General features: G+C 47.5%; 1 protein-coding gene across 1 annotated transcript; it reads right to left on the reverse strand.

Moving 5' to 3' along the window:
- Positions 1-5131: 5131 nt before the first annotated feature.
- Positions 5132-11423, reverse strand: LOC104634411 (2-epi-5-epi-valiolone synthase). The gene is made up of 5 exons (XM_010300914.2): positions 11174-11423; positions 8224-8857; positions 6877-7110; positions 5930-6182; positions 5132-5232 (listed from the first exon to the last, which is right to left on the reverse strand). Exons 1-5 carry the CDS (start codon positions 11341-11343, stop codon positions 5132-5134), a joined length of 1392 nt encoding a protein of 463 aa, XP_010299216.1. The 5' UTR covers positions 11344-11423.
- Between the last annotated feature and the right edge of the window lie 454 nt (positions 11424-11877).

The following is an 11877-nucleotide window of genomic DNA, read 5'->3' on the forward strand; positions in this document are numbered from 1 at the left end:
TTATAAGCCTTTGAGTTCCTTTGGGCGAGCCTGAAGAATTCTGTGCAGGGTAAGAAAGTGGATGTTAAAAATAAGGCAGCTGACACCTGGTAGGGTCTGGTTTGCTGGAAAGCCCCGTGGCTGGGCTGCGGGACGCGGTGGCACAGCAGGACCCTGCTACCACGATCGTGCTTTCCTCGCAGGGAGATGTACCTGGAGCTCGGCAGCGATGCCGGGAAGGAGACGGTGATCGCGCTGCCTCAGCCGGATCAGCAGCCGCTGCTCCTTTTGCGGTTGCAGCTGGGGGTAGTCCCGGCGCTGAATGGTGGTCATACTCCTGTTTCTCCAGCTCCTTTGAAAAAGTACCTGTTTAAAATTGCATCGGAATGGCTTGAAAAAGTGTCCCTGACTTCTTAAAATCAATAAGGCTTAATGTGATGCTGGCTTGCAAGTTAAATGCATGCGCACTGAGCACCGCCGTTGTCTTTGCCGGCGATCCGAGGGGCAGCCTTACTTGCAGCTGCTCCGTTTATAACTTTCTGAGACTGACTCTCTTAATGGGCGTGTGTCGAGGCTCATGTCTCCACCATGGCCTGAAGGTCCAGTTTCTTCCTTTTTATGACTTTCTCACCTAGATCACGAGGAAGCAGGAGGGCTTCTGTCAAACTCCAGCAATGCTGAACGTGGGTGGGTGCTCTCGTTTGCGATTCCTGGGAGACAAAGCAGCTCCCGCCCCTCGTGCTGCCATGCTTTTACCCCATCCCTGCGCTTCCTGGGGCTGAGGCACCATTGTGCTCTGTGGTCGTAGAGGGAAACAATGGTTCCTGTGACAGACCTGCATTAGATGCTGTCCAAGAGCTGTGTGAGGCAATGAGAAGGCTGTTACGGTCAGTAGGATGAGCCAGGGCACGCTAACAATCTAAATATTGATTGCTCTTTTAATGTGTTTATAAAAATCACCATGGGGATGATGTACACAGTTGCATATTGTGGATACTGTCTTGAAGGAGCTATGGGAGAAATCCTTAAATGTCCTGATGCATCTGCTGTGGGCCAGAGGACCCGCAGAGGGTGTCTGGGCTGGCTGTAGGGCACCGTCAGAGGCTTTGGGAGCTGGGCACGGCCCATCAGTGATCTCCTTGCTGTAGCCATCGGTAGGCTAGCTACAATTATTTGGGAGGGAGGGCAAGCGCCTGGCTCCGGCACAAGACCCGGCATCTGATCGTGGTGCTCATCCCACGGGATCAGGCCGGGTGCTGGCAGGGGGGTGCCAGGCCCCCGGGATGCGCTCTGGGCTCTAAGCGGGGTTCGGTAGATGGGACACGCGGCTCCGGGGGCTCTGGTCTCACTCAAACGCTTTGCCTGCTCCCTCGCCGTTCAGCTGTGCCTCTCCAGAGCTCCTCGCTCCCACTGGCTTTCCTCCTCGCCTTTGATGGCAGCAAGAGTTAGACGTTAATTAAAAAAGCGGGGAACAGCACACTCTGGTGGGGCCGCATCCTTTCCAGCCAGCTGGGAAGCTTTAATGAAGGCAGGCTTCCCTCGCTGGGCACAGACCCCGCTGCGGTGATGATTTTGGCTGCGTCCCGGCGCTGGCGGGGCGGAGGCGGCATCCCCGCACGGCACCGCGTTAGCTCCAGCGCGGCACAGGCCAGCGGACCTGGCTTGCTCTGAGGTGAGCTACGAGGTAACACTGTCGTCTGCAAGTCGCTTTGTCCGAGCGCAGCGTGTCGTTTGTACCAGCGGTAATGGCTCCGGGCAGACAAGCACATACCGTTGCGCTGCACGAGGAATAGGGCAGTTGCTGTTATGTTCAGCCACTTTAAATGCAATGTCAAAATCTTCCAGGGTCTTCAAGACCTCTGGTCTGATTCTCATTTTGCATTGGGTCCATTGAATGTTACTAGTGACCAGACCTGCCTGATGATAGCTGCTTAGATACTCCTTTATTAAAAAATATCTGAGCTCATAATCTTTCTCTTCCCCCCCCCCCCCACTGAAAAGCAGTTTCTAGAGCAGGTTGTTGCAAAAGAAATTACTTCAGAACATGTAAATAAAAAAATAATTTCTTTTTCTCTGACCACTAAAGTAATTTTGTTCAAACAAACTGATGAAGAACTTGCACTGGAGAGAAGCCAGCTGGGTCCCGTACGGCTTTCCACTTTTCTCTTTGGAGTAGTACGTCATCGAAGGTAATAAGAAAATAAGCAAAGATTTTTAGATCTAATGATAATAGTTCCATTTCAAAAAGCAGGAATTAAATCAAAGCTGAATAAATGGAAAATAATTAAATTCATGCTAGACGTTAAAAAAAAAATGCACTGCAAACAATGAGGTGTATTTTAAAAAGTCGCTGGTTTATTAATAATACTTTCCACCTCCTTCCCTTGATCTTTCGATGACAAGCCTGGCAGAGGCACTCTTTATCAGACACTGAAGCAATTTAGCTGCTGTCATGTGCCTCTCTTGATATACACGTATTAGTCACACAGACGTTTTATGTTCTTTAGCATATTTTAGTATATAATTAAAAATGTGTCTGTCTGCTACTAAGCAACCAAGCATGTCAGGGGTTGATTGTATTCTGTCACCCACAGCAGAAGGGAGGGTAAAAAATAATAATCATGTGTTCACTTTTCAGTCTTAATTGTGCTCCAGCTCCTTTGATATGTTGTTACACACGCACACACACACACTGGCTCCTGAAGACGGAGGCAAAGCCAACATGTGGGAACAGCTGGGACGTGACCCGCAGCCACGTCACTCTCACCAGCAGCACATCAGTCCTAGATGCTGGGCTCTTAATGGGTACGTGTGGTTTTGTGACTCCTGGGTTTGGGGTGGCTGGACCCTGCTGAGCTGCTGCTTGGCTTTCCGTGAGACCAGAGTGCTAAATGCTTTTGGGCCCCTCAGGGTCTCCCCCTGGTCATTTAAAATAAGCAACTCTGGTTGATGTTTGTCTACCTCGTCCACATAGGTAGACAGGAGAAGGGCTCCTGCACTGAAAGACATGGACTTTTGGATAGCCAATAATCATTTCTAGATTACCTGATGTGAAAAGTGGCCCATCCAGCTCCTGGAGTTGAGGAAAACTTCTCGCGAGTATACCCAGGCGATCACCCTAAACTCTGGGAGAGGAGCACCAAAGCTGCGGGTCTCCAGTCCTGGATCACCTCTGAGAGGTGAGCAGCAGCAGATGGGGTAGAGACAACACAACCTCCCCCCAGCTCCATTCCAGAGGCTGGCACCACATTGTCCCTCAGCACTGCTCTCCTTGGGGCTCTCTCATGCTCCTAAAAAGTTCAGATCCTCATCTAGTCCCGTGTTGCACTGTCCCTTTCTGTTCGAGTGAAAGGCTGACGGTGCAGATGGCTTCCCTGCGAGCAGGAGCAATGCTTTCCCCGCTCAGAAGCTGCTGTCAGGAACTGGCTGAAGGAACCTGTGTTTGACGGTCTGGAAAAAAGACACAATTTCATTGATATCCTTAGTCACAGGCTTGTTTAACTCAGGGCGTTAGGGGATTATTTCTATGGGAAGATGTGGCCCTGAGGATGTGCTGTTTGCTCTGGGAGCCCTACGAGAGGTCTGCTTGGTGAGGTGGTACCACCTGAGCGAAACCCTGCCCTGAGGCTAGGGAAATGCATGGCTCTGGAGAAGGGCTGGGGAAGCCTTTTGGTGTAGTTGTAGGCACATCTTCTCCAAGGTCAAGAGGAAAAGGGATTTATTATGTCAGTTATATTCCTCACTCCTCCAGTGTCTGTCTTTCTCTTGAGCACGTGCAAATGCACACAGGCATGCGCTGTGTGCAGCAATGGAATCGTTATTTCAAAAGTTTTCCAGTTTTAATAGCTTTTATTACTTCAGAACAGAAGCCGGCATATCAGCACTAACTGGTATGACATAAGGAAAAAAAATAATATAATATTGCTCTAAATAATTCAAAGGCTGTTTGTTGATTGTGATTTCCTTTGATTCAATCTCCAGAGAGAAGGATGACATTGCCTTTACATTTTTCACAGTCAGCATCTGATATACAACATTCTCTGTGTCTGCCAGGATCCTGAGACGTGACACTGAGGCTGCTTGAAGATGATAAACTCGCTTGGTGTCTCCCGATTTCTCTTGGGGTTCCCCAGCTGCCCTTATCTACCTGGAAAGCACCGTGAAGGAGCCCGGCCGGCCAGGTATGAGGAAGCCCCTGGCAGATGCTCTGTGGGGGTGCCCGGGGCATTCTGCTCTATAGTCTGGAGCTCAACCTTGTTCATAGGCAACTGTGACGCAAATCACACCGGTGGCTTGCAGGGGTTACACAGTAAAACCACCGCTATACATTTTGGCAGCAAAATGAGTCTTGCCAGCGTGTCCTCGGTATCTAAGAGTCCCAAGATATAGGACTGCCATGCTGTCAAGATACAGGTCCTGTCGTGCTTCACGGCAGCGATATCTGCTGATCTGTGGTTACATGATGGTGCCTGTAATAGAACTGTGTCGTTCCCTTACACTGGGAGCAAGGGCTGGCAGCCAAGTTTGGGGTTGGTTTTTTTGGGTTTTTTTTGTTTTTGTTTGTTTGGTTTTGGTTTTTTGGGGTTTTTTTGCTAGTTTGAATGAGCTGAGAAAACAAGAAGAACTCAGAATGTTAAAACCAGTGAAGGACATATCCCACTTCAAAGATTTTATATAGCATGGAGATTTTGTGTGGTGCTGTCAAGGTGTCCCACTTCTTTTACGTGGTCTATTAGCCAGATACACCTACCGACCTCAGGGGTCCAGCAACAAGCGATGGTGGGACAGCATTGTGCAAGGCCGTGGCAGCCCCCGGGCTGGATTACCCAAATGAAAGAATAAATGCCACTCTCTTCCCCCAGAGGAGACAGCTTGCTCTGTACTACCCTATGGGCACTTGGCGCTTTCAGTTCTGAGTGATCACGTCTTGAGCACTCCAGAGATCTAATGAATTCCCTTTCAGATAGAGCAATTGAAAGAGGTAAATCGGATCAGATGCTAATATTCTTCTTGTTCCAAGCAGCTCTGGGGTGTACGTGGTTTCACAGGTGCTGCTGTATTTATCCTGTTTAAAATTCAGTCCTGCCCACTAACTTACAATGTCAAACAACTCCACGTGTGGGGCAGGACCATCAGCTTGGGCTCGTAGCTCTTAGAGAGCAGCCGGCTCTTCTTCCAGCGCTGTCTTGCAGTCCCTGACCCACAGCTCGTATGCTCTTTCCAGGGTCTCTTCACTGGTGTCATTGAATATCTCTGTAAAATAAGACTTGTAGTTAATTGAACATCCAGAGCAGCTTTTCCTGCTTGCATACACTAACTCACTAGGGGGGAGAGTAGCTCCTCCAGTTTGTGTGAATCTGTTTTCTTGTGAGTGTGTAGAGACTGAGCTTCATGGAAGCAGTCTGGATGGATACTGACGCAAGAGATGACAACCCCGTCCCGTGCATTGCTCCGATGGTAGGGCCTGGGTTTGGTTTGGTTTCGTGGTGTTGTTTTTTTAAATCTTATAAGTAAGAATGTTTCATCCCAGATATTGCACAGATAATATTTGGTTTTCAAGTATTACTTCTAGACACAGTAATACATTCAATCCCTTTTGCCAAGGATTATTTAACACATATTTTCAAGTATACCAAAGGAATTGTTTTTCCCTTATGAGATTGTTGGCGTGTCTGCCAGAGCACTGTGTTTAGACTGTCAGTTTGCAGCCACGTTTGCACAGTGAATTGGTCAATCATAATGCAATTAATTAGACCTCAGTCCTTAGCTGAGTTCTGGTGGTTACACACAAGAGACGGTGGGTTTATTGAGCCGTTAAGGGAAGCACCAGTAAAACCAGAAACGTACAACTGCGGGGCACGTTTTCCAGCACGTCAGTGTGCCAGGATGCCCGCTGCCCCCCCTGCAGCGCCCGCTCCCGGGGGCTGCCTGGTGTCCATCACCACGGTACCTGCTATGCCAAGGCCAGTGGGGAGAGGCATCCGTGGCTGTCCCCCGCTGTGTTTCAGGCGCTCCATCAGGGCTCTCTTGATGAGGGGCCAGCTGCAGCCGCTGTGCCAGACCGGCAGCTCCAGGCCCCTCATGCACTGGATGATCTGCTCCTTCTCCTCGGCAGTGATGAGCCCTCGCACGTGGGCGACGTACGTCATGAATGCCATGTCGATGTTCACAGCTTCTCCGTGCATCAGCGATGGCAAAACCCTCTGAAATGGAACAAAGGCAGGTGGGGGAAAAAATTTGGGTTGACAAATAGTAAATAAGTAGGTTTTGTCTAAAAGTACTGTTGAAAATTGTCATTTGACTCACAGCGGTAGAAGTACAGATTTGCTGGATGTTAGCTTCCTGTGATTTATGGGTTGCAGAGGATGATCTGTTTTACACATGACTAATTGCATGTAAAATCTCTTATAGGAATCCAGGATCTAATTCTGTTCTCATTCAAATCACTGATGAAGAGCACCGTGGGATGGAGGGAAGAGCTCTGAATATTGCATAAGGTCTAGTCCTCTCCCCTCATTCCTCAGTGGCAAATTCTCCCCACTAATACAGGCTATGGTCTCCATGCCTTTGCTCTGTTATAGCTCGTGCTAGTGATTTCTAGTGGCTCCACTGAAATCTGGTCATCTTTGTGCTTTAGTAAATGCCTGGTAAGAAGTGATAACTGGCCTGCGGTCTGAGTAGGAAACACGGGTGGATGTGTGGGGGAAACAGGGCTGGGAAAGGGCTCTCTTTATCCGACAGGACCAGGCTGGGTGCGTTGGGTGATCTGAGGTAACATGCAAATCTGGAGTTTAGCTCAGCTTCTTTTGCACAAAGCTTTCATGCTGCTGATTGATTTTTATTTTTATTTATTTTTTTTTTTTAAATGAATGTTGCAGTATAAAGTCTGTCACTCACCATTTCCAGCTCTGGGCTTATAAGGTGACCAAAATCAACCAGTCTGTCCAGGTCATCCTCCCAGAGGTTGGGAGCCAGCTCTTCCAACATGGTTTCAATGGCAATCCTGGTAGTCTGCAGTGCAGCATCCCCATGGTTGGCAGAGCTGCTGTAGGACTGGAACTTGGTGTCCAGCAGGTATTTCCCATGGCTCTTGAGCAGGTCAAACAGCCCTTTGTGTTTCATGAGTGCCATCTAGGACAAAGAACAGAAGAGGTAATTAAAGATGATGATGTGATCCTTGTATGTGTTGTTGAAAACTTGAGTGTTTCAATATCACGTTATACGCTAGCAAAGATATACCTGCACACTTGGCAAAATGGTAGAGATGATGGGGGCACCGGTGGGCAAGTTCCCTTGCTACTGGGCAGCTCTGACCCTGCTGTGAGCTCGCTGCATGTTCTAACAGCCCAGCAGATGGTTTGTAACGAGCTTTGGCTATTTGTGTGCCTGGCAGGAAACTTGAGGCTGTCTCATAGTAGCCATCCCCATGACAGGGACCGGATGGTGGACATCCCCAGGACAACTCTCATCTAATCCTTGGGATTGCACTTTGGGTAAGGGAAGGTGGGAAAGCACTGCAATATGTGGAATATGAGGGTTCAGAAGCAGTTTCATTGTCACAAGTATATATTTTTTCACCCTCTGACTCAGGCATTAGCCCACATCTGCAGTGGGGAATGGTGACCTCTGGGTTTCCTGATGCCTGCCAGAAACTTCCAGATATCCTGGGGAGTTCCTGCTCTGCCAGCACTGAAAAATGCTGCTGATGAACTCATTTCTAATAAACTTTAATAGCTTGAACTCTGCTTTATTAAAAGTTTTCAAAGCTCTTCAGGCACAGAACCGTTTACTGTGCACTTCCCAGGTAATTTTAGAAGTAGAATTTGTCTCGCAGGAGATTGATTGACCACACTTGACATACCCCATGAGGTGGGTGCAAATAATCTTGCAGATTATTAATCCCCAGTATAATGAGCCTCAAATTCTCTGCCAGCAGTTCATTTTAGAGTGCTGTCGATCAGCCTCAATGGGAAGATGCTTTCTTCCCTGGTTTTGCAGTGTCTACGTCTGGCCTTGAGTTTTGGAGTTTACTTTGCAGGGTTAGCACTAGGCACTGTGTATAAGGGATATTCTAACAAGTTTAGCAGCTGTGAAAATATGTGCTCTCAATGAGAGTTACAAGTCCCTATGCAGCCTTGATGGCCCACCCTTGTTTCTATAAGGCAGTTTATACAATGCCATGGATGCTGATGGACATCTTATCAACGTTTCAGGTTTGAAAACTGCAGTTGCAAAAGTTCCTACCTTTAAAATTTCACCAAGGCCGTTGGAGATGTGTCGTCGAGGAATGCTCTGAATGAAGGATCTATCCAGGAAACTGGCTACCGGGGGGGTGTAGCCCCCGAGCTTGTTCTTACACTGCAGGAAATTCACCCCGTTCTTCGCCCCCACGCTGGCATCAACATAAGAGAGGAGGGTTGTTGGGACCCGAATGTAAGGGGTGCGTCTTCTATAGAGCGAGGCAGCTAGTCCTACGATGTCCAGGCAGACGCCTCCTCCGATAGCGATGATGGGCTCAGTTCGCCTGTCGATGCTGAAGTTCTGGACCTCTTGCAAGATGTTCAAGACCAGGTCCATGGATTTCGTTTCTTCAGTGGTAGGCAGAGCGAGGATTTTGTGCTGAACGTTATTCTCTTCAAAGTATTCTCTGACTTTGGAGCCGTAAAGTTTGTCAACGACTTCATCTATGACAATAAAGCGCCTCAGCTTCCTTTTGCCGCTAGTGGCTAGCTCTAGTTGCTGGGGGTCAGTAATGTGACCCCAGAGCAGAGTAGTGTTAGAGTGATCCAGAATATTGTATGTTTCTACCACTTTGTAGCAAAAATAGATGGGAGCTTCAATTGTCCAGGAAATCTCACCTTTGGAGATGCATTCACCTCTGGCAAAGATCAGAAAACATGGTTTGAAATCATTATATTCCTCTTTTGTACTTTGCATGTCTGAACTACTTTAAGGACGTAGCTTGAGGGTGCAGAATGTAGGGTCTTCTGCCCATGCACTGCAAAAGTGTGGGGCTACAAGGGTAGGAAGCCTCTCCTGGGTGTCAGGGCTTAATTACTTTGGCACCAGAGAAACCCTCACACATCTTAGTGAACAGTCAAATGGCTGAACTTCTACATGGTAGTGATTAAAAAAAGAGAGAAAGAAGGGCTGGAGCATATTATTCATGCTGGAAGTTGAAACCCCCAGACCAATCATTTCAACTTCCCAGAAGGGAGTGGGGAAGACATTGCCAAAATTTTCCAAAGTATTTGTGGTGGAAGCATCCTCTGACCGCTATATCTGGGTGATAAGAGTCAATTTATTCCTGTCTATCTACACCCAGCTGCACGCCTCCATACAAAATGGTGTCTCTACAATGGTCCAGCTGAAACAGTGGATCTCTCTATCTCAAAACAGGTATGACAGAAACAGGAACTGCTCCCAGGTAGTACAAGAAAATGATTTGAGAGTTGGGGAAGATTTCCGTACTGAAGTTTTAAAGGATAAATAAAAGCCTGCAAAGCCAACATGTGGTCCTGTGTGGAGCCAGGAGTTGGACACGATGGTCCTCGTGGGTCCCTTCCAACTCAGGATACCCTTTGATCCTATGATCTATTTAAAACAGTGAAGAACACAGCCCTGAAACCCAGTTATTACTTCTGTGGGGCAGGGGGAGCCAAGGGAAAAGCAAATGGCTTTTTTAGTTTGTTGGGAATCAAGAAAGGAAAGGGAAGAGAAAAAAAAAAAGACAGAAGGAAACAGCAAAATGTATTTTATGTAAGACTTCTTGAGCTGCAGTTGGGTAAAAATTGAAAGTTTCCTTGAATCTCTGTTTTGTTTTTTGAATGAGCAGATGGCTCATCGGGTAATCAGATTCCCCTACATGCCCAATTTCTTTCCACATGCGTGAATTTTTCTCATAGATCTAAATAGATGCTTCTCTGCTTTCATTACCAAATTGCCTCTAATCTTGGCCCTAACATTTTTAAGCATTAAAGAAAAATAGTGAGGATTTATACCTTCCAGAAAATTTCTTGTGGACTTCTAAAATGCAATAATAATAAATCATTGTGTACATTTTAATGCACCGAATATATACCTTCATATCTGTACTTTAACTGCACGTGTATCTGTCTCTGGCATGTTGATCCTTCTAAGAGACAGGATGGTTTTGAATGTTAGTTGGTGGAATCGGCTTTGGGTGCTGGATGGCACAACTAGCACCCACTGCAACCCCTCTGCCGTGCAAAAATAGTGAATTTGAGGCTGAACACGCCCTTCTTGAAGCATATGTCACCCGAGGATTTTTCTGGGTGTGCTCTGGGCCCTAGGTTCATCCTGCTGTTGACTGAGGTCCGGCAGACTGCAATGGGTCTGCTGAAGTCCTGTTGTATCTACTGCAGCTCTGCCGGAGCAATGCTCGCGTGCAGCCGCTGCCCACTGCTGGCACCTGACCTGCCCGAGAAAGGGTTAGACTTGTGACCTTAAAACCCGAGTATGGCAAATGCTAGAAAACTTCTGACGTGCAAACCAGCTCTGCTAAGGAAGACCTGCGTCACAAACGGGGCTCCACCTGCTTGCCAAAAGGAGAATCCTGTAACTAAAGGATGATTAACTGGAGAGATGTAACATCAGCAAAGAGCTGTGTGTAACACCAGGTGAAATTTGTCTCTCCCCTCTGTCTGAAGGGCCATTAGGTGACTTCTACAGTTTGAGAGATGCATTATGGTTTTTGCTCCTGTCAGTGACCTACTGTGTTTATTTTTCCCAGCTAGACATTTCATTTACCTGCAACCATCTCTACAAATGCATCCTTCTGACATGCCTGTGCATGCACTTTTGCACACAAAGATTTCACGTACATACAGGGGGAAAAGAAAACCCCAAGTGCAGCATTCAGAAGTCCATGTGTAAGCTTTTCTGAAGTTTAAAGAAACTTCCCATCTACAAAAATTGAGGCTGTCGATAAAATCCCCTCTGTAACTTAGCCAAGTCACGCAAAGGAGAACAACTAATACCTGTGCTGCCGTATCGCACAGATTTTGAAGCCCACTTTTTGTAGGGATGTACACAGAAAGGGGGGTTTAAGCCGCAGCAGCACACAAGATGGTTTTTCCATCTGAGATGCATCCCACCAGGGATACCGCACAGTTTGGCTAGCCAGAGTCGTCCAGCACAGTCGCCAATGATCAACGTGGGCTCCTATACTTACATTTTTGCTTCAGAGAGAGTTATCTTGTCCTCGCAGTCAGAAAGGGCTTCTCCTTTCTTGATCCGGCACCACGTGCTCTTGACTCGCACCAGCTGGAAGTCTGTCTGCTGGGTCTCCTGGGGCATGGCAGCCGGGGCTGCGGGAGCAAAGGCCTCTTCTGACACCGGCATGCTTCCAGAAGGCAAAGTTCCCTGTTAAGAGATCTCTCGTAACTGGGTGCCGTTGAGGTGCTTTTTAAAGGCTCCAGGTGACCAGGCGTTGGAAGGGGAGGTCTTGTCTCCACGGGGGAGACCAATTATAAAACTAAGATTATCTAATCTGAGATGCACGTTAGGGTTGGTAGGAGCATTTGAAGACACATGCAAATACCAGGATGGGGTTGTGTAATCAGGTAGTTTTTTTAATGCTTAAGAAGTACAATAGGAGTGCATACATTAACTTCCAACACGATGCCCTACAGCAAATTTGAAGTTATGAAAGGCAATTTGTGTGATTCTCCATGACGACGGTCAGGAACCTCCTTTGCGGTGTGGAGCCTCTGATCTGGCTCTAACCTGCTCTTATGGGGTGGGGCAGGAGCATGAGGACAGCATCGATACCAGCTGGGTAAGCTCACATTCCCGGGATTCTCTTGTGTTGAAGAACAGAATGATTTTTTTTTGGTTTTTTTTTTTAGCTTTTATGGTGGGTTTAAAAAAATAATC

This window comes from Balearica regulorum, chromosome 10, assembly GCF_011004875.1.
Source record: "Balearica regulorum gibbericeps isolate bBalReg1 chromosome 10, bBalReg1.pri, whole genome shotgun sequence".
Taxonomy (NCBI): domain Eukaryota; kingdom Metazoa; phylum Chordata; class Aves; order Gruiformes; family Gruidae; genus Balearica; species Balearica regulorum.

Bases quoted from the DNA above. Each gene is read 5' to 3' on its own strand.
- LOC104634411 (XM_010300914.2), bottom strand. From the start codon at position 11,343: ATGCCGGTGTCAGAAGAGGCCTTTGCTCCCGCAGCCCCGGCTGCCATG. The intron at 7,111-8,223 runs GTAGGAACTTTT...TCTTTGTCCTAG, and splicing joins GCCTTGGTGAAATTTTAAAG to ATGGCACTCATGAAACACAA. The intron at 6,183-6,876 runs GTGAGTGACAGA...GTTCCATTTCAG, and splicing joins TAAGCCCAGAGCTGGAAATG to AGGGTTTTGCCATCGCTGAT.